A 22790-nucleotide genomic window follows, 5' to 3' on the forward strand; every position below is an offset into this window, starting at 1 on the left:
CGATAGGTATGCAACTGCAGTCCTGACATATGGGTTATCCTGCCTCAGGCAGCCCTTCGGTCAGCCTGATTCCAAAGTCTGGGTCCGGCGTTGGCTGATGTCGCCCTTTCCCCGACGTCAGAGTGCCTGGGGTATAAAAACGTCAGCCAACGCCATCTTCTTCAGTGTTTCTTGCCCCAGATGCCAGGTGCCCTCTAAGGAAGGCTAAATTTTGAAAATAGAGAAAAAATTCCAGAGAAGTACAACAACATAAAAACAAATACACCATAAAAGATTACCCCAGGTAGCTAAATGAGGGGTAGAACCCAAAGGAATACCACAGAGGGGTAGGTGGGAGGGAAAACCTGACTGCAGTTGCATACCTATCGGACATCTACATTTATGGTAGGTACAAAACTGTACTATGTCCTTCAAGGATGCAACTGCAGTCCTGACATATGCGTTGAATACCATATAGCTAACCTGGGGGTGGTAGGCACTAAGACAAAGATGGTGTAGCTAAAATGCCCTGCAGGACTGCAGAGGCAAACCCTGCTCTGGATCTGGAATATAAAGGCAGGTTGTAATGTTTGGAAAATGTATGCAAGGAGCTCCATGTAGCAGCTTCTAAAATGTCCTTTGTTGCCACTCCTCTTAAAAAGGCTGTGGAGGTGGCTGTAGCTCTGGTGGAATGTGGCCTGATGTCAGCTGGCACAGTTTTTCCATGAAAAGAGTAGCAGAATCGAATGCAATTTCCAATCCATTTAGAAATTGTCTGTTTGGAAATTGCTTTTCCCTGCAATCCAGCAGCGCAAGCTACAAAAAGCTGGTCAGATTTTCTGAAAGACTGTGTTCTGTCCAAGTAGTAGCGCAACTGTCTGTGTATGTCCAAGGTATGCAGAAGTCTCTCTCCTTTATTTTGAGGATTGGGAAAGAATGTAGGCAGGTGAATAGCTTGATTCAGGGACACCCTGGATACCACCTTTGACATGAATGACGGATTGGTTCTCAAAGAAACTCTGTCCTGATGAAAAATGAGAAATGGTTGTATTGCCATAAGGGCCTGTAGCTCAGAGACTCTTCTTGCTGAGGTTACTGCCAGAAGGAAAGCTGTCTTCCAAGACAGAAATTTCAACTCTGAAGATGCTGCTGGTTCAAAGGGAGGAAGAGTTAATTTTTCCAGCATGAAGTTGAGGTCCCATGCAGGCACTGGTGGTTTCATTGGAGGGTTGATGTTCTTTATACCTCTTAGAAACTGTCTTAGCAATGGGTGAGAAAATACAGGCGGGTCAGTGTTGTATTTGGCAGATATTGCTGAAGCATGTATTTTTATGGAAGAATAAGAAAGGCCATTGTGGAGCATTTCAGCCAAATATTCTAGGATCTGTGGAATGCTCATCACTGATGGGTCTTGACCCTTTTTGCTGTTCCAGATAAGAAATCTCTTCCATTTTGCTGAGTATGTTTTTCTAGTGGAAGGTCTGCGCGCCTCCAGGATGATATCTTTTACCCTTTTGGAAAGTGTATCCGGAGGAATAGTCATGGAATCTTCCAAGCGGTCAGCTTCAATGTTTTCAAGCTGGGGTGTAGTGTCCTGTAATTGTGCTGTGTCAGAAGAAGTGGCCATTGAGGAAGGAGACATGGATTGGTGTGTGTCAAGCTCCATAGCAGTGGGTACCAGTGTTGTCTTGGCCAGTCTGGAGCTATCAGTATGACTTTAGGCTGCTCTGTCTTGATCTTTAGTAACACCTTGGTCATCAAAGGAAGAGGTGGGAAGGCATATAGTGTTAGAGAGTTCCAACTGAAGGAGAGAGCGTCCACCTTCCATGCTTGAGGATGGTATGTCCTTGTGCAAAACTTTTTCAGATGGTGATTGAGGTGGGAGGCAAAAAGATCTATGTCCGGCCTTCCCCATGCTTGAGTTATTTGTAAGAAAATGTCTGGATGCAACATCCATTCGTGTGGATCCATGATGTTTCTGCTTAGGCTGTCTGCCAGAGCATTGTCCTTCCCTGGTACAAACTGGGATTGTAGCTCTATTTTCAATTGAAGGGAAATATCCCAGAGATTCATTGCCAGTCTGCAAAGAGGGTAGGAATGGGTACCTCCTTGCTTATTTATGTACCACATAACTGTGGTATTGTCCGTCTTTATTAGTAGATGGTCCTGATGCATGAACTTTTCGAAGGCCTTGATTGCATGTATCACTGCCAGCATTTCTTTTTGGTTGATGTGCAGGTGCTTTTCTTTTTGTGTCCATTGTCCTTGAATGTATCTGCCCTCAATGTGCGCCCCCCATCCATAGTCTGCGGCGTCTGTTGTTATGGTTTGACTTTATGAGGCTTGCTGAAAGGCAGACCTTTGTTTATCTGGCTTGCTTGGGCCCACCACAGAAATTCCTTTTGAAGGCATGGGATGAGTGGGATCAATGCTTCCAGGCTGTGGCTGTGTTGAGACCATAGACTTTTTAGATACCATTGTAGTTTCCTCATATGCAGCCTTGCGTGTGGAATCAGAAGAATGCAAGATGCCATGAAACCCAGGGCCTGCAGGATTTTCCTTGCAGTCATCTGGGTGTGTGTTGCTAATTTTCTGAAGTATTCTGGTAATTGTTTTTGTTTTTCTTTTGTCAGAAATGCCATCTGGGTGTTTGTGTCCAGTGTGGCACCCAGGAAAGGTATTTGTTGGGATGGTACCAGACTTGATTTCTGAATATTGACTGTGTATCCCAAGGCCTGCAGTAGGTGAATGACATAGCCCGAGTTTTTTTAACAAGGCTTGTTGGCTGTCCGCTTGTATAAGGCAGTCGTCCAGGTAAGGGTATATTTGTATCCACTGAAGTCTGCAATGTGCAATTACTGATGCCAGGCATTTCGTGAATGCTCTGGGCGCAGTAGATAAGGCAAAGGGCAATGCTGAGAATTGATAATGCTCTGAGCCTGCAAGAAATCTGAGATATCTTCTGCAACTTTGTCTGATTGGGACATGCAGGTATGCCTCCTTGAGGTCCAGAGTTACCAGCCAAGACCCCTTGCCCAGCATGGGAAGGAGTTGCTGTAAAGTTAGCATTTTGAATTTTGGCACAATAAGGTAAGTATTCAGTGCGGACAAGTCCAGAATGGGTCTCCATTGGTTTTCTTTTCTTGGAACAAGGAACAGTCTTGAATAAAATCCTTGGCCTTGTTCTACAGAAGGAACCTTTTCTATTGCTCTTATTTGAAGTAGGTTGGTTATTTGTTTGAGTGCCTCTGCCCTTTGATTTGGTGGCAGGTTTGGCCTGCCATGTCTTGTTGGTAGTGTATGAAAATGGAATCTGTATCCTTTGTCTATTATGTCCAGTATCCATTTGTCCTTTGTAATATTGTGCCAATTTTGTGAGAATAAAAATAATTTTCCGCCCAAAGGTGCTTCTAATTGAGCCCTGGATGGCGGAGTCAAAGTCAAGTCATTGAGATTGTCCCTGCGGAGCAGTGGAAGGTCCTGCCCCACCTCTCTGGTTCGGAGGCTGCCATTGACGTCCTCTGTAGGAGCCTCGAGTTTGCCCTCTACCTCTGCCACGTCTGTTTTTGCCTCTTTGAAATTTGTCTGTGTCTGGAAAGGACCAATGCTTAGAAGGCCAATTCCTGCTGAATCTTGGAGGCTGTACCTGGAGGAAATCTTTGACTGTTTGTACTGATTTTGCCTTTTCCTCTATTTTCTTTAAAACCTCTTGTGCAGTCGCACCAAATAGCTTATGTTTCTCTAGTGGTGCGTCCAAAAGCTTAATTTTCACATGGTCTGGCAATGTTTGTTCCTTTAACCAAGCATGTCTGTGTATGACCGCACCGGTCATTGCTGCTCTACATGAAGCTTCCAATGCATCGTATCCACACTGAAGGAAATGGTTGCTAACCTGCTGAATATTATAAACCAATTCCTGTAACCCCTTTCTATCTAATGGTTCAGGGGAAGCCAATTTCTTTTGCAAGTCATCCAACATGTATGCCTGATACTGAATCATATGAAATTGACAATTCAATGCTCGCATAGAAAGGGTGGAAGATGTATATACTTTCTTGCCCCACCTTTCTAGAGCCCTAGAATCTCTTTCCGAATGAAGTGGGTTCTTAGCAGTAGTGGAGGAAACCCCTTTAGGCCCCTGAGAAATAGTTTCAGGGTCAGCAGTATGACCCTTGTGCAGAAATTGATGCGAGTCTGGGACCCTGTAGTACCTGTCTGGCTTGACAGGGGCAGGGGGGAGGGAGTCAGGGGAAACACTAGATTCTAAGTACACATCATCTAAAACATTTAAAGCAGGAGGAATAGCTAAGGGTCTATGATGAGGTAGTTTTAAAAATTCCCTTAACCTTTTCCTAGAATCTGAGTATTCTTGGCCTTGCCATTTGAAGTGTTCCCTCATGGAATGAAGTGTTTCCCCAAAGGAAAACCCCTCAGGAGGAGAAGCAGAGGGAATGGATTCCTCCGCATCAGAATCCTCGTAGGTCGGAAAGGCCTCCTCCTGGTAGTCTGAATGTGCAGAATCACCTGAGGCCTCATCGGAGGACTGGGGATCTACCTGCTCAACCCTAGGCCTCTTGACAGAAGGCGGCTGAGAGCCTCTATCTGGATGTGGCTGAGAACCCCTAATTAAAGAAATAAGGTCCTCAGCTAAACTTAAAATTTGAGATCCCGAAGTGGATCCCAGAGAAACAGATCTTGGAGGGAGAGACTTAGCCTGTTTGGCAGCCTTAGCACGTGTGTAGGCCTTAATGGACATAGACACTGGAGGCCTAGCAGCCCCACGTGCTGGAGTAGTCTTGTCCACGGAAATGGAGTCAGAATATCCTGGGCTTCGGTCTCAGAGGGGAGAACAGAAACCAGCACCGAGCTGGCCTCCGGTACCAAAGTAACCGGTGGGGCGGTGTCGTCAGTCTGTAGCGGTTGTGAAACCGGCTCAGAAGAGGCCGAGACACTCGCGGTAGGCCTAAGCGTGGTGTCGGCCGAGACCGCGGACCGCGAGTGTCGGTCCTTATCCTTCCGTTTTTTAGGTAAATGTGCTGTCGGAAGCTCCGACGGCATGATATAACAGAAATCTTCCCCAAAATAATCCTGTGCAAACTCTGACCGACGCCTAAGAGTGCGTTTATTGAAAGAAGCACAAGCTGTACAGGCCGAGACGTTGTGTTCTGGGCCTAGGCAGGGTAAGCAGTAAGAGTGGAAATCCTTATGAGGTATTTGTTTCCCACAAGTTAAACAATTATTAACTTTTACAGTTTTATCTGACATCGGCTGAGGCAAGAAAAGGTCCCCAACGGGGTACTTAGCTTTTTTGAAGACTTCAGTAGTTGAAAACACAGGAGCTGGTCGACCGGCACTTGCGAACTGCTTCTGCTTCGGGCGTCATGCGGCAAGAAAGACTGAAGAAGATGGCGTTGGCTGACGTTTTTATACCCCAGGCGCTCTGACGTCGGGGAAAGGGCGACATCAGCCGACGCCGGACCCAGACTTTGGAATCCGGCCGACTGAAGGGCTGCCTGAGGCAGGACAACCCATATGTCAGGAATGCAGTTGCATCCTTGAAGGACATCTGTAACTAATGCAGAGGTTGCTGCTGTTAAACAGCTTTCAATTTCAGTGCCTCATCTACAAATGGAGTGCCTCCGGCTCTTGAAAAATAAATTGCCCATGTTGTATTAAAAAATTGGTGTGCTGGTGATATTGACATAACATTTCTTGAACTATTTCAACTATGCAATAGGAAATGGCTGCAAACAATGACAGCAGGTTCACAGTTACTTGGCATATGGTCCTGGAAATCTTTAAGGAGCATAGCCCAAATTCCTAACTGCTCCAAAGCACAGTGTAGTGAAGTAATTTGCTCACTGTTACACATTATGTAAGTGAAGGTAGAAAGATTCACACCCTTGGCACAGGAATCATCTCATTAACAAGTTGAGACTTTAACAGTTGGCTCAGAGAACTAAAGTAACAGTTTTTAGCTAAATGCAGACATTCTTTACAATCTGATCTTTTGGAGAAGACTAACACAATAATACACTACAATGGCTACATAAAGGATGCTGAAGATTGCATAACCTGGCAAATGTCAACTTCTGTGCAATTGCTGGAGGCTGTAAAGTTGCTACTGGAAAAGATGCTGCACTGCAAAATATACTGCTAAAATGCAAGATGTTTAGACTACTAAAATGTAACATGCTTAGACTATATTATACAATTCAGGCATATTAATGAATTCATTCATTCTTTAGTGCAATGAATAAAGCAAAACAATTAAAGACATAACAAATACTGTGGCAGCTTTTGTTCAGAAACACACAAGTCACACAACAATTAGAAATGTTACTGCATAGACCATACTGCTTTTTTTTTGGGGGGGGGGGGGGTACTTGCTTGCATGACATCAACATCTTATTTTTGACCTCCCTGTGTCTTCTCTGTCATCAAGAATAGCTATCCCTTCTGAAATTACTCAGTAAAGGTCTGGCCTATTTGAATAGGTAATACTGTTGCATTGTTGCAGCATACACCTCTGAAGTCAACAGAAATGGATCATGGACAAATAAGGGCCTATGCAGGATAATGAATTAGGGCCCCCACCAGCCATAGCAATATCCCATAACTTGGCTGTATCTTCCCAATTAACAAACAGTTAGTGTACATAGTATTTTCTTCTTTACATTTAAAATTAGCACAGAGATTTGGATTGCATTTCAAAATTTTACTTCAAACTTTACAGAAAAACACTGACAGCTGTTTTAACAACAAAAAATTTCACATTGAAAACTGACTTAGCATTCGAATCAGTGAATTTCTCTTCTTTTGAAATTCTCATTTAGAGAAAATGCATCTGGCAACACATTAAACTACAAGACGTGCTGGGATTTATACTCAGATTGTACTCAAAGGGTGAAGTACCAATTAGCACTTATATGAAGGGTGCAGGAATTCAAAAGGCAAATGTACAAAGCATTTTATAAAAGCCCAGAACAACCCACTGGACACAAGTCTTCCTTTTCAGGAACATCCCCAAGAGTACTGACAGGTGAAATAAACTTGGCAGTGTCACATGGAAGACAAATGAAGGCTGTGGGAATCAAACCACGCACTGCAGAATACAGCTTTTTAACAGGTTATAGCCTTACCCATCTGCACTAAGTGCTAAATGAACTGTTGCAGCCCAAACACAGTGCATTTGACACGTGTGCCTGCAACAAGGTAAATTAAAAATGCATTCGTAGCTAAATTAAAAATGCATCCATAGTTAAATACTAGCATTAAACTCACAGTGCATTTGACACGTGTGCCTGCAACAACAAGGTAAATTAAAAATGCATTCGTAGCTAAATTAAAAATGCATCCATAGTTAAACACTAGCATTAAACTCACGGAATTATGTTTTTTTAATTTATTCACAGCTAAATAATAAACACACTGTCAACATTTAACAGAATAAGGAAACCAATGATCACATCAACAGAACATGGCTCATATAATGATGCTCCTGTTTAGTACAATTAATTTCCTTTATTTACACCATAACTATTCTGATTCATAGGTAGTTACTAGGCTTGTAGTCCAGGGGACCATTGAGCCTAGCCCAAATTTCTGATTGCTCCAAAGCACAGTAAGTTTAAGTAACTTGCCAGGAGACCACATAAATATGAAACCAAATCAGAGATATTCTAAAAAACTGGAGAAAGATAAGAAAGATAAGAGCAGACAACTCTAAATCACTCAAGAGTTAACAGAACAACAGGTTTTGCATCAACATCTACTCTGTGAAAAACAAAAACTAAGAAACTCTAATGGCTGACATTGACTGATGGCTGGCGTGGAGTTGCTTCCAGTAGTAAAGGTACAACATTTGGAGTTTTCATAACTCCGAGCAAGTCACTTAACCAGACACTGCCCCCTAACTGGGGCAGTTTATACACACATACACACACACACTAGCACTGTACCTGGACTGTAAAACCAACCATTGCATCTCCATAATTCATTACTGACCACTGCAAAAGTAAGTAATTTCTGTATGGAGTTCAAAAAATATTGTGCTTTGAGTGATCACTTTTGCTGTAAAAGTAAGCCATTGCTATTTCCCATACTTTCTACTTTTCCACCCCTGTCCATTAATGCTGAAAACAGCATCGTGAGCCTGTTGCCCTACTGCATATGTTCAAAAAAGCATTTGCCAATGAGGCTGGAACTGAGCTAACACAGAGCAACTGAGCATTAAAGTCATTCCTATGCTCTGTTCTTTTTTTTTTTTTTGTGTTAACAAAACCTAAAAGAATGGACTTTTTTTAATTAATGTTATGGTTGCCCTCCCCGGCCAGCACCGGGCCCTAGGTAGTTGCCTAGGTCAACTTGTGCTGATCTGGCTCTGCATCACACTAAATACGATCGCTCATTTATTTATCAGGTTTCTCCACCTACATTACAAGTGGTCTCTTTCAGTATATCCTTCAGTTTTCCACTACAGATACTCACTTAACTACCCCTGCTTTGTACATCTTTCCACTACAGATACTCACTTAACTACCCCTGCTTTGTACATCTTATCAACCCTACAACCAAATTATGTGGCCATGTCCCGAGTCACTCTGTTTTCTTTTAACTAAAACTATTAGCTGATCTTACTCTCACTAAAGTCTACTCCACTACCCCCCCCCCAAAAAAAGTCATCCACATTAACAGTGATATACTGCGCTTTCTTCTGCTTGACAGTGTTTTACGGCCTCATGCTATGTACTGTAGTGGATGCCATACATGTTTTTGTGATATATGACCATCTGTGCTTCTTCAGTATGCTTCCACAGAATCTTCACAAATCTTTTTGTTCAGATGTTTTGTAAAATGAGACCTGAATCAATACATATAAAATGAAAATTCAGAAATCTCCTGAAGTAAAGCTGCAACATGTCTCCATGAAACATAGACGATCGTACACCTAATCTGTTTGCCCTTGAACTCCACAGTGCAGCAAGGAAGTACCTTTTCATGTAGTTGTGATGGGTACTTGGAGAATTCGGGCATGTTTAAATATGGGATCAGTAAGAACAAATGTTGCAAGGCTGCCACTGGTGACACTACATATGTTGTCAAGGCCTCAAGAGATGGATGGACTACTTATTTTCTGAGGATATGTTTCCTAAAGAACAATTATACGGTTTCCACTGAATTAAAAATATATTACTGTGCCACTTAATTACTCCTTACTCTCAATACCATATTATTACATAAATATTTTTTTCAGTTATTTAGTAATATTCATTAACGTTTAACTTGCAGTAACTTACCATACTTTTCACTGGTTCCATTGTATTTTCAGAACTAGGAGAACAGCAATTTGCCCTTATTAGCATCGATTCCTTGATACAAATCAAACAAAATATAAACAAAGCTAAGTTATCAAAACATATACCTAAATTCTGAACCAGACACTACACTTACTTTTCTATCACTCTGAGTTAAATAACAGGAAGGTAGCAATGAAACAAACACTGCTAGTAGACTGCTTTTCAGAAAATATTGCAACTCAGTAATAATACAAACTATCAAATCAATAAGTCATCTGCAATGCAAAGTCCTTAGTTATTCCATACATACAACAAAACAGAAATGCATATGACATTATTTAATTATGAAAAAACAGAATCAGTGTTAACTACCTTGCTGCTTGTATTTGATAACAGCAGAAATGCAACTTTCATTTTCTACATTTTTAACATCATTGATATACATTTGTAATATGGACATTTTGCATTTTTTACAAAATGTCATGGCTATAAGGTACTGCAGTGTCACAACTCTACTAAAAATTGGATGGAAAATGCAGCTGTAATGAAAACTATGCATTAGATAATGGGTGTCTCTCAAAGCCAAAAGCACTGGATGAGAATTATGTAATAAGCTCTCCTTGCATGTATAGCCTCTGATTTAGAATAAAGGATCTGATCCAGACAGGGTGCCCCTGGATATCAGTAAAAAGAAGTTATGTCTTACCATAACTTTCCATCTGTGTTGTAGATCTTTATTCATTCACTACTGTTAGGACTACAGTTCCATCCTCGGAACTGACAGGGCCGTTACCAAGCTCACGCCAGCCAACAACTTTCAGCTAAGACCTACCCACAATGCCCCTCTCATAGTCTCTTCAGATTGAGTTTGCCCACCATTATAGTATAGAAGTAATAAAAGTGACAGTAGGAGGCTCTGTCTGAGCAAATACCTCAACTAATAAGGAAATCAGAAAGTCCACCAGGAGTTCAGGCAGGGGGAAGGAGGGCGAGAAGTAATGAACGAATAATGATCTACAACACAGATGGAATGCTATGTTAAGACATAACTTCTTTATCTGATATTGTAAATCTTTATTGATTCCTTACTGTTAGGACCGAGTCCCCAGCTACTTGAGTCCTGGGTGGCCCTAAGGAAGGACATTCCTGAGCACCATAGAACCAAAAGATGCTCATCCCCTGGAGGCCAAATCCAATTTGTAATGAGTGATAAAGGTATGAGATCTTGTCCAAGTGGCTGCTGCGCAGATATCATCCATAGAGGCTCTGGAATGAAAAAACACAGAAGTAGCCATCGATCTAGTAGAGTGAGCCTTTATTCTGGAAGGTAAAGACACTTTCTTCTGATGGCAAATGAAAGTAATGCCATCTCTGAGCCAAGAAGATAAAGTCATTTTGGAGACAGGCTTACCCAATCTGGGTCCTGCAAAGGCCTCAAACAATTGATCCATTTTTCTGAAAGATTTAGTTTTGTCCAAGTAGAAACAAAGTTGCCTATGAACATAGAGGGTATGCAGACGGTATTCCTCTCTATTTGAATGATGAGGGAAGAAAACTGGTAGGTCAATAGATTGATTAATTGAAAACCCAGAAAAAACAGAAATGACCTTGGGCAAAAAGGGGGGGAGGTTAGTATATAGGGACACTCTTTCCCTATGAACAATCAAATAAGGTCTCGACACTTAAGGCCTGCAACTCAGATACTCTTCTTGCTGAGATAAGGTCTACTAGAAGTAGTTTTCTCCATGACAAAAATTTCATATCACATGAGTTAGAAGGCTCGAAAGGAGGACTTGTTAATGACTGAAGCACCAATGTCAAGTCCCAAGGGTCTATAGGAGGCTTGACAGGAGGTTTAACATGTAATACTCCTTTCATGAAGGTTTTGCATAGTTGGTGTGACATAACAGATGAATTGTCCGTTCCATTGTATAAATTTGCAATAGCTGCTAAATGTACTGTAATCGTTGATGCTGAAGCTCCTGTGTGCAACAGGGTAGTGAGATATTGTAGGATCTTCAAGTAGGCATGGAAAAGTGATCTATGTTATGTTCTTTTGTCCATCTAGCAAACCTAGTTCACTTACTAGAAAAAATGTTCCTGTTGGTAGGTTTGTGTGAAGCCAGAAGAATCTCATGAACAGGGGATGAAATATCAGGTAGCCTGGCAATCATCGAAAGTGGGGAAACCAAGCTTTGAGCTTGAGGCTGTGAAGATTGGGGTGAATCAGTCCCTGAGGATGAGACAGCATACCTTGGGATTGATCCAGGATCCATGGGCTGTGAATCAGGTGAGGCCATAGGAATGGAAACCAGACTTGATGGGGCCAATAAGGGGCAATGAGGATCACTCTGCCTCTCAACCTTTGAGCTTTCTGGAGGAATTTCGGGATGAGAGAAAATGGGGGAAAGGCATACAGCAGACCCGGGGGTCAATCGTGTGTAAGAGCATCCCCCGGTGACTCCCCCTGAGGGGGGATCAGGGCAAATAAAGCTTCTGCACTTGTTGTTTAGAGGGAGAAGCAAACAGGTCACACCAATGGCGGAAGATCTGATCCGCTATTACAGGATTGAGGGACCACTCGTGAGGCATCAAAATGTTCCTGCTCAGATTGTCCCCAATAAGACTGGAACTCCCGAGAATGTGCGTTGCTATGAGAAAACTGTTGGAAGCCATCACCCAGTGCCAAATTCTCATGGCCTCCCAACACAGGGGGTAATACCTGGTTCTGCCTTGTTTGTTGATGTACCAGACGACTGACATGTTGTCCAATTGAAATGTCCCGGAAGGAAGGGATGTGTGGAGCGCTTGCAAAGCTAAGAGAACTACCCTCAATTCCAGGACATGTATGTGCAAACTGGCCGCCATGGGCGACCAGGTGCCTTGGAAGGTCTTTCTCTGGAAATGCCCCCCCACTTAACAGGGAAGCATCTGTGTTCACCATGACCCTGGGCTGGGGAAAGCAGAAATGTTGACACCAAAGATTTGATTCTGGCTTCATCCACCAAAGCATTTCTTTCTTGCAAACGTTTGTAAGGTGTATCATGTGGTCGAGTGGGTGGGTTAGGATCGACCATTGTGATAAAAGGAGCCACTGTACTAGTCTTGTGTGCAATCTCACCAGTGGAGCTAAGGTAATGGTTGCTGCCACAGATCTCAATAGCTGTAGTACCAGGCGTGCTGGTACAAATGTTTTTGGAAGGAGGACTTGAATTTGGCTTCTTATTTTTGAGAGCCTGTGAGGAGGAAGGGAAGCTTGACAGGACATTGTGTTGAAGATTGCTCCAATGAATTTGCTCTTGTTGGAGACATTTGTGATTTGTCCATGTTGATCATGACACCTAGGTGAAAAGCAAAGCCTTGAGTGTAAGAGAGACTGAGAATGAGAAGATTCCTGGTCGTGGCGGTTAAGGAGCCAATCGTCTAAATATGGAAACACCTGGAATCCTTGTATATGTAGATGAGCTACTATGACTGCCATATATTTGGTGAACACTCTGAGGGCTATCGAGAGACCAAGGGGCAGTACCCTGAAATGATAGTGATTGGCTCCCAGCAAGAAGCGGAGAAATATCCGGGAGCATTTGTCCATCTTTATGTGGTAATACGCATCCTGGAGGTCTATAGAGCACATCCAGTTGTCCTTCCCCAGAAAGGGGAGGATGGACTGTACCATGACCATCTGGAATTTTTGAGGTTTTATGAATTTGTTTAGTAAGCCAAGATCCAGGATTGGTCTCCAGTCCCCTGTCTTTTTGGCACTAAAAAGAACCTCGAGTAAAACCTGGATCCTCTCTGGTCTGGTGGGACTGGCTGGCTGACTCTCTTTCTTAGCATCTTTTCGATTTCTAAGGCTACAGCCTCCCTTTGAATGGGTGGGACATCAGGGATTTGTTTTATGGGTCTGGGAGTAAGACCAAATAGGATATGATAACCTATGGATATTATTCTCTGCACCCACACATCCGTCGTTATGAGTTGCCAGGCCTGTAGGTGCAAGGAAAATCGATCCCCTACTGCTTCCAGAGGAAAGCAATCAAACCGCTATTCAGGAGGCCTGGAAAAGTCATCCGGAGAAGGAATCTCTAGCACTCTGGTTGTGCAGACCCCCTCTGCCCAGAAAGGGGCATCTTCTGGATGAGTTGCCCCCTCTGCCCCAAGGGGATTGCTCACCACGAGTGTCACAAAAAGATCCTTGGGACTTCTTGAACCACAATTTTCCTCCCCTCTGGTTCCTGGAGTAGGATCTTTGGGGGGTGGAAAAATGTATGCCCACAGCAGACAAGGTCTTTCCGTCCTTCTCACTACGTGATAGTGCGTCTCCTACTTTGGGGCCAAAAAGGGAAGATTCGTCAACTGGCGCATTGACAAAGGAAGATTTAAAGGGATACACAAAGTCACACAAACACATCCAAGCATGCTGTGTCATAGCGATGCTTGATGTAGCTGCTCAAGCTGCCCCCCCCCCCAGTATAGCGTGAGAAATCAAGTGCATCAAAGAGTTTGAGATGGATTCTAGGGTAGCTAGCTGGGAGGCAGCAGTATCACGCACCTCCTTAGGCAGTACCCCAACCAAAGAAGCAGACAATTCTGAGATTTAAGTCTCTTTGGTGGCAAGTAAAGTGTGCCAGATAATTCAGCAACCGAATGGCAAATGTCGCTGAAGCATTGGCCTGTTTCCCCAGTCTGACTCCATAGCTCAAGACTCCCTGTTCAGGGGATGAACAGTGGAACTAACTTCTGCCAATTCCCTCTTGGTGGCCGCTGCCACAATCTTGGAATCAGCTACCAGCTGTCTGGACCAATTGGGCTGGTCTTCAGGGGTGGATAAAATTTTATCTGGACTCCAGGGGAGAGGCTCTGTGTTGTGTCCATGGTCTTCCAGGGCTTCTGCAGAATAAGTTTAATAAGCTCATCCACAGATGGGGTCACCCAGGAAGTAGATGGCCAAGCACGGAAGACCTGCAAGAACACAGATTTCTCCGAAGAAGGGTTGGTGGGCTTCCAGTCTCCCCTCTGCTTGAGGAATTCTAGAATGCCTCCAAATGAGACATCTTCAGGGGGAGACCGGGGGCGACCCTTCTCCCTCATTGCAATTGGTGTCTTCGGTGATGGATTCCTCAGGGGAATCAAGATGCTTCCTTCTTGCAAAGTTTCTTCCGGGGTGGCTCCCCAGTGGGATCTTCTGAAGAGGACTCCGGAGAAAGAGCTCGCTTCAAGGGAATGTCTTACAGCTCCTGTGCTCAGGATCCCAGAGTAGGTGGTTGGGACAGCTGCATGCTAGAGGGAGGTTCTGGTGTTGATGCCAATGGTGACAACTGCGAGCCTGCTGAGGCAAGGATCCTCTCCATCACCTGGACAGCAGGCCCGCCCAAGGAGGGATGGGAGCCCAGAACCAAGAAGGACAACCTCGGAACCAGGATCACACCCTGTCCTGAGGAGCCCGCCTCCAGGTGAGGAGCTCCGAGAGGACCGGTAGCTACCGGGAGAGCCATGGCCATAGATGGCACCACCGAAAAAATAGGCACCAAACTAGGAGCCACTCTGCCGACAGCCCAGTCACTGCACTGAGAGTGCACCAGTTCCAATGGAACCATCGCATCAAGAGTAACTGGTGCTGACAGGGAAGACTCCGTTGTCAGAGCCGAGACAGAGTGCACTGGGATGGCCATTGGTACCAAAGTCTCCGGGACCTGGGAATGGAGGCTGGAGGAGGATATACAGGTGAATATGCTGTGGGAGCTTCTGTTCCAAGAGGGAAGGAAGACCTAGCAGGAGTGGGTAATCCTCTAGCTGCCAAAAGCTGGTCCACAACCCTCACTACATCTTTTTCTGAAAGACTCCTGGTGGATCTAAATGAAACTGCCAATGGAGATTCTGGTCTCTCAAGAAATAGGCTAAACTAGTATCCCAAAAAAGGGGTCATAAGGGGGAGAATATCTCATTCTGGGAAGGTGTTCAACCTTCGTAACTGATGGTGTCAGTGGAGCTGTATAAGACATCAGCACAGTGGCCGGGGATGGTGCCGATGCAGGTACAGTAGTGGGAGCCAGTGTCAAAACCAAGGTTGGCACTGAAGGAGATGGTGCCAAAGCTGGTACAGTGGTTGGAGTGAAAATTAAAGGCAGCACCAAGGGAGAAGACATGGAGCCTGGTGCCGAAGTAGTCTGCACTGACGGCGCGGGAGAAGCCCAGTGCCGAGGAGGATGGAGATGTAGGAACAGAGTCACTCCGTTTTTCTATGTTTTTTCACATCCTTATGCTTAGAAGGTGGTGAGACCTCCGTCGCAGAAAGAGCATTCGAGAAGGGTGTTTTCAGCATACCCTTCAGAATGAAGTACAGTTTTGTACCTACCATAAATGTAGATGTTCGAGTGTTCACACTGCTGCAGTCATCACACTAGGATTATCTGCCGTCAGGCGGTCCCACAGTCGGCCCGAGTTCCAAGGTCTTGGTCCGGCGTCGGCTGCTGTCGCTTCTTCCCTGACGTCAGTGCAACATGGGTAAAAAAGAGGCAGCCAACGCCATTTTCTTCAGTTTTTCTTGCCCCAGATGTCAGGTGCCCCCAAATAGGAAGGCAATACATAATCCTAAGTAAATTACATAAGTAGAAAACAATAGCTACAGCTGTAAGCAAATACACCATATAGAAATACATCTTAGAGATTGTATAAACAGGGAGCTATAGATAAAACCCAGGTAAGAAAAGGGGAAGGTGGGAGGGTAACCTGGACTGCAGCAGTGTGAACACTCGAACATCTACATTTATGGTAGGTACAAAACTGTACTATGTTCATCGTGTTACACTGCTGCAGTCATCACGCTTGGGTTGAATCCCAAAGCTAAGGCTGGGCGGTTGGTACTAAACAGGGTTTGGAGAAGCTAGTAGGCCCTGCAAAACTGCAGTGGCAAAGCCAGCTCTCGTTTTTGAGTATAGAGGTAAGTGGTAGTGCTTGGTGAAGGTGTGCACTGAACTCCAAGTTGCAGCTTCCAAAATATCCTTGGTTGGTACCCCTCTGAGGAAGGCTGCTGATGTTGCTGTAGCCCTGGTGGAATGAGGCCTAATATTACTAGGTACAGGTTTCCCATGGTGTGTGTAGCAGAAACAGATACAATGTCCTATCCATTTTGAAATGGTCTGTTTTGATATAGACTTTCCTTGAGATCCTGCGGCATAGGATACAAAGAGCTGACCAGATTTTCTGAAAACCTTTGTTTTGTCCAAGTAGAAACGTAAATGCCTGTGAATGTCCAAAGAGTATAGGAGCTTTTCCCCTTTATTCTGGGGGTTTGGATAAAAGGTGGGTAAATGAATGGTTTGGTTTAGAGCCACACTGGATACTACCTTTGGCATAAAGGAAGGGTTAGTTCGTAAAGAGGACTCTGTCTTGATGAAAAATTATGAAAGGCTCCACTGCCATGAGGGCCTGTAGCTCTGAGACTCTTCGTGCTGAAGTTATTGCTAGCAGCAGGGCAGTTTTCCATGATAAAAATTGTAAATCAGCTGAAAAAGCTGGCTTGAAGGGTGTTGGTGCTCTTCGGGGTGGTCTTATGTTCTTAACCCCTCTGAGGTACTGTCTTAATAATGGATGTGAAAAAATAGGAGGATCCATGTTGTAATGAGCTGAAATAGCTGAAGCGTGGATCTTTATAGATGAAAAGGAAAGGTCTTTGTGCAACATCTCAGTTAAATATTGCAGAATCTGAGGAATATTTGGACAAGAGGATTTTGGCCTTTAGCCTGGTTCCAGGCGCAGAATCTTTTCCATTTATCTGAGTAGGTTTTCCTGGTGCTGGGTCTCCTGGCCTCCAGAATGACATCCATAACAGCTGTAGAGAGAAGTGTTGACTGGTTGTTTAGATAATCTGCCATGCAGCCAGATTTAAAGTCTTGAGCTGGCGGTGTAGAATCTGATTGTTTTGCTGAGTCAGCAGGTGAGGAATTTGAGGTAAAATCCATGGTGGGCCTTGAGCCATGTTCCTTAATATAGGATACCAGTGTTGGCGTGGCCAGTCTGTAGCAATGAGTATCATTTGTGGCCTCTCTAATCTGGCTTTTAGCAGCATCTTTGCCAGAAGAGGCAGTGGAGGAAAGGCATACACTGTTAGTGTTTTCCAACTGAATGAGAGGGCGTCCACTTTCCAAGCTAGTGTGTGGTATGTCCTTGTGCAAAACTTTCACAGTTGGTAGTTTTGTGGGGAGGCAAACAGATCTATATCTGGGCTCCCCCATTTTTGAGTTATCATTGTGAATACTTGTGGGTCTAGTTTCCACTTGTGGGGATCCATGATATTTCTGCTTAGTTCATCTGCCAATGTATTTTTCTTTCCTGGCAGGAATTGTGCTTGTAGTTGAACTTGGTAGGTCAGTGCTGTGTTCCACAAGGTCATCGTTTGCCTGCATAGGGGGTAGGAATGTGTGCCCCCTTGTTTGTTTATGTACCACATCACTGTGGTATTGTCCGTCTTTATTAGAAGTTGCCCTGGATGTAGGAGGTCCTTGAAAGCTGTAGGGCATTTTGTACAGCTAGCATCTCTTTTTGATTGATGTGGAGATGCATTTGATCTGCAGACCATTTGCCCTGAATACACTGTCCTGCCCATGTGTGCTCCCCAGGCGTAATCTGATGCATCTGTTGTCATTGTTTGCCTGGCTGTGGGCAAAGTGAAAGGCTGACCCTTGTTGAGGTGACATGCCTGAGCCCACCATAGAAACTCCCGTTGAAAGCAGGGAATCAGTGGTATTATTGTTTCTAAGCTGTGGCTGTGTTGAGTCCATACACTTTTCAGGTACCATTGTAATTTCCTCATATGCAGTTTGGCATATGGTATTAGTAGTATGCAAGATGCCATGAATCCCAAGGCCTGCAGAATATTTCTTGCAGGGAGTTGGGTCTTTGTTGCCATCATTTTGAAGTATTGAGTCAGTTGTCCTTGCTTGTCTGGCGTGAGATAAGCCATCTGGGCCATTGTATTTAAGCTGGCACCCAGGAATATTATGTCTTGTGAGGGCACTAGTTTTGACTTCTTTTCATTTACTGTGTACCCTAGGCAACTTAGTAGGTTTTTTACAAATGCCAGATGTTTTAAAAGAATGTCCTTGCTGTCTGCTTGAATAAGGCAGTCGTCCAGGTATGGATATATTTGGATTCCTCTTTGTCTGCAGTATGCAATTACTGGTGCCAGGCATTTTGTGAAGACCCTGGGCACAGTAGATAAGCCAAAGGGCAGTGCAGAGAATTGGTAATGAGTTGTACCTGCTATAAATCAGAGGTATCTTCTGCAATTTTGTCTGATAGGGAAATGCAGGTATGCCTCCTTGAGGTCCAGCATTACTAGCCAAGCCTTCTTGCCCAGCATGGGAAGAAGTTGCTGTAGTGTTAGCATCTTGAATTTGGGTACTTCCAGGTAGGTGTTTAGAATTGAAAGGTCCAGAATGGGTCTCCAGCCTTTGTCCTTTCGGGGAACCAGAAAGAGTCTTGAGTAAAATCCTTGTCCTTGCTCCTGTGTAGGAACCTGTTGAATGGCTCTCATGTCCATGAGTGCTGTAATTTGTCTTTGAGCCTCTGCCCATTGATTTGATGGCAGGTTGGGCATTCCTTTTATCCTTGGTAAAGTGTGAAAGTGGAACCTATATCCTTGAGTTACAATATTTAGGACCCATTTGTCTTTTGTGATGATGTGCCAATTGTCTGCAAAAAGTGCAAGTTTTCCTCCCAAGGGAGCTGCCAAGAGTGATTTGCTTGGCAGTCTGAGGGGTAAGTCATTGTGATTGTCTTCTGATAGTTTGAGACCTGTATTCTCCTTTCTGGGTTGTGGCACCCCATTGTCGTGGCTTGTAAGAGCCTTGTGGCTGACCTCTGCCCCTTGGGCATTTGTATTTGCCCCTCTGTGGGATGTCAGAAGTTGGAAAGGACCAGTTTTTGGTTGGCCAATTTCTGCTGAAACGAGGTGGTTGAACCTGTAAAAAATCCTTGACCGTCTGCATAGATTTTGCCTTATCCTCCATTTTCTTTAAAACCTCTTCTGCTTTCACACCAAATAAAACATCCTGCTGTAAGAGTGCATCCAATAACTTTGCTTTAACATGATCAGGTAAAGTCTGTTCTTTTAACCAAGCATGCCTACGAATGACAGACTCTGTTACAGCTGCTCTGCAAGAAGCTTCCAATGAATCAAATCCACATTGCAAAGTATGTTTTCCCACTTGTTCTGCTGCATGCAACAAATCTTGCATTTCCTTGTAATCAGGCTTCTCTGTATGTGTGCTCATTTTTTGTTTTAATTGAGACATCAAATATTGTTGATATTTCAGCATGTGAAACTGGCAATTTAAGGTCCTCATAGCTAGAGTAGCTGAGGTATATACTTTCTTTCCTCATCTGTCTAGTCTCTAGAATCCCTTTCAGACGGTACGATTTTTAGCAATAGAGGTCTTAACCCCTTTGGGACCCTGGGAAATGGTTTCTGTGTCAGCGACAGTGCTTTTATATAGAAATTTATGTGAGTCAGGGACTCTGTAGTATCTATCTGGTTTGGCTGGTGCAGGAGGTAATGAATCTGGGTTAAGGCTAGATTCTGAATAAACATCATCCACAATGTTTAACACAGGTGGAACAGCAAGGGGTCTGTGCTGGGGTAGTAAGAGGAACTCTCAGAGCCTTTTCTTAGAATCAGAGTAATCCTGGCCTTCCCAGTGAAAATGTTCCCTCATGGTATGTAAAGTTTCCCCATAAGAGTAGTCTTCTGGGGGAGATGCTGAAGGAATAGACTCTTCAGCATCAGAGTCTTCATAAGGGGGAAAAGAGTACTCCTGTTCCCCAGAAGAATCTGAGGAAATGGAAACCTGGTCAGAGGAAGCGTAGTCCTCCTCCTGTCTAGGCCTTTTGTCAGGTGGGGGATGGGAACCCCTGATTAGGGTAATTAAGTCTTTGGCTATCTTAAGCATCTGTTTCTTAGGCATGGGGCCTTGCACTGGAGACTGCTGTACAGGCTTCTTTACTTTTAATGGAGTTTTCAGTTTTGCATAGGATTTAATAGTAAGTGTAGTTGGTCTGAAGACACCTTCAGCAACTGACGGCCTTTCAACTGCACCGGAATCCCTTCAGCCATGGAGTCGGAAGGGCCTAAAGACAAAGGTTCTGGAGGCCCTGCAATCTCCGCTTGGCAGTCGGATGCAGGCTGGGGTTCTAAATCAGTGGTTGGAAGGGGCTGCGTAGGCACCTCACTGAAAACCGGAGAACTGCTGACTGGCCTAGAAGAGGCCTCGGTGTCTGGTATGGGTCTCGGCTGCCTGTCCTTATCTTTGTGCTTTTTATGCATCCCGGTCATCGGTTGCTTCAACGGCATGGTATAATTAAATTTTCTACCAAAATAATGTCGGGCGAAGTCAAACCGACGTTTAATAGTTCGTTTGTTAAACCTAGCACAAAACCGACAACCTGTGACGTCGTGGTCTGGGCCTAGGCAAGGGATACAATAAGAATGAAAATCCTTATGAGGTATTTGCTTCCCACAAGAAATGCAATTATTAACTTTTTCTGACATCGGACTGAGGCAAGAAAAGGTCCCCTAACGGGGTACTTAGCTTTATTGAAGACTTCGGTCTGAAATTCGATTTGGAAATCTCAGGAGTCAGCCAACCAGCACTTGCGAACTGCTTCTGCGTCAGGCACCGCGTGGCAAGAAAGACTGGAGAAAATGGCATCGGCTGCCTCTTTTATACCCCTATCACACTGACGTCAGGGAAGAAGCGACAGCAACCGACGCCGGACCAAGACTTTGGAACTCGGGCCGACTGCGGGACCGCCTGATGGAAGATAACCCAAGTGTGATGACTGCAACAGTGTAACACGATGAACATCTTTGTCTTATGTTCAGCCAATGGCCAGTTGCTGAAACTAGAACAAATATCACAAGATACATTAATGTGGTCAATGCCAAAACAATAAACACACCGGGCATGGCCGTTTGAGTTGGGCATCTTACACCCACACTTACACACTGTTTAAATCCTAGTTTTACTTTATCAGACATCACGGAAACTACACAAACACTACAGTCCTAACTACAACTTAACCAATCAAAAAACAACAGCAAGGTTATAGGAGAGGTTTTTTTTTTTTTTTTTAGCAGATAGAAAGAAAAACTGCGGTGGTGGTGCAGTGGTAGCGTTGTCGTCTCATTGCAAGACGTTGTTCCGTTCGATTCTCAGCTAGAGTGCCTTCTGTGTGGAGGCATACGTGAATGGGGCATGCCTTCATTGAAGGTTGTGCGCCAGGGCTGGTAACCCGGTACGTAAAAATCCACTACCAATCATTAGCGGACCAGAGTTCCGCTGTGGCGTCCCCTAACCAGGAAAAGCCGAAAGACACAAACAGATAGAAAGAAAAAAGGAGTACCAACAATGGTACTAAGGAATACCACAAAGTGGTAGGGAAAAAGGGCCTACCAAAGATAGGGGAGAGGGACAATACCAATGATGGTATGAAAAAGACTATCGAAGAAGGTAGAGGGTAGGTTTTAGTAGGAAAGATATAAGTTTAAAGGCGAAGAGATAATGTTAGGGGAAAAATTGACTAAATAAAGGTAATTATACAGATAAATCACAAAAACACTACACTTAGCTTAATAGAAGACATGGCACGTCTGACGAGGAATGCAGCAAATGAGATCTGAAGAGACTATGAGAGGGACATTGTATGTAGTTCTTAGCTGAGAGTTTGTGGCTAGCGCAAGCTTGGTAACGGCCATGTCAGTTCCGAGGATGGAATCAAAGTCCTAACAGTAAGGAATGAATAAAGATTTACAACATCAGATGCAATACTTTCCTTTTCTGCTCTTAATTTAACTTCTTGTTTGTACAAAGTCTTAAAAGTTTTCCCCACCCACAGAGGTTTGTTTTATACCTATTTACCAGAATGAGGTTGCTCAATGCACCACAAGTTTCTGTGCAGCAATTTTTTTATCAGTCCTTTTGGATTTTAGTATAATTAATCACATGGAATGATATTCTGTGCAAAGAGTGCTAACCTCTTCTACTGTAACTTGCATTTCATTTAGTAAATGGAATGCAGCTGACTGATGATGCTAACAGATCACAACAAACCCTGTAGTGCACTAACTTACTGCTCGGTTATCAGTCTTTACTCTGCACATTTTCTAAAACCACAATGCCCTTACTCCTATCAGTATATATTCTTCAATTTTTTCAAGAGCCATACACTTCACAACCCTCTTCAACTATATTGATCAAATAATGTGGTCAAACTCTGACTAGATCCACTTAACCCTACAGGTTAATTTATCTCTCAATGTGAATAAGCTTTTCCACTTTCTAAAAAATAATATGTATGTATATGGGTCTACTTCAAATCATCAACTTGCCACATCATTGAATCAACACTTCATCAAGATGACATTGCCGAAACTGCACAACATCGGACACTTGGAACATCAAAAACTAACCACGGGAAAAGAACCACTTGGCCACCATGGTGAACTTTGCCCTT

General features: G+C 43.9%; 1 protein-coding gene across 3 annotated transcripts in view; it reads right to left on the reverse strand.

Moving 5' to 3' along the window:
• The window catches only part of RAPGEF5 (Rap guanine nucleotide exchange factor 5), a 1983710-nt gene that overhangs the window by 1076526 nt on the left and 884394 nt on the right, over window positions 1-22790 (reverse strand). For all 3 annotated transcript variants that reach the window (XM_044064607.1, XM_044064608.1, XM_044064609.1), the window contains exon 13: window positions 9279-9350. In XM_044064607.1, the coding sequence (XP_043920542.1) occupies window positions 9279-9350 (72 nt within the window). The remainder of the gene's footprint in view (window positions 1-9278; window positions 9351-22790) is intronic.

The sequence above is a fragment of the Protopterus annectens genome, chromosome 3.part0 (assembly GCF_019279795.1).
Source record: "Protopterus annectens isolate FY-2018-M chromosome 3.part0, PAN1.0, whole genome shotgun sequence".
In the NCBI taxonomy this organism is placed as follows: domain Eukaryota; kingdom Metazoa; phylum Chordata; order Ceratodontiformes; family Protopteridae; genus Protopterus; species Protopterus annectens.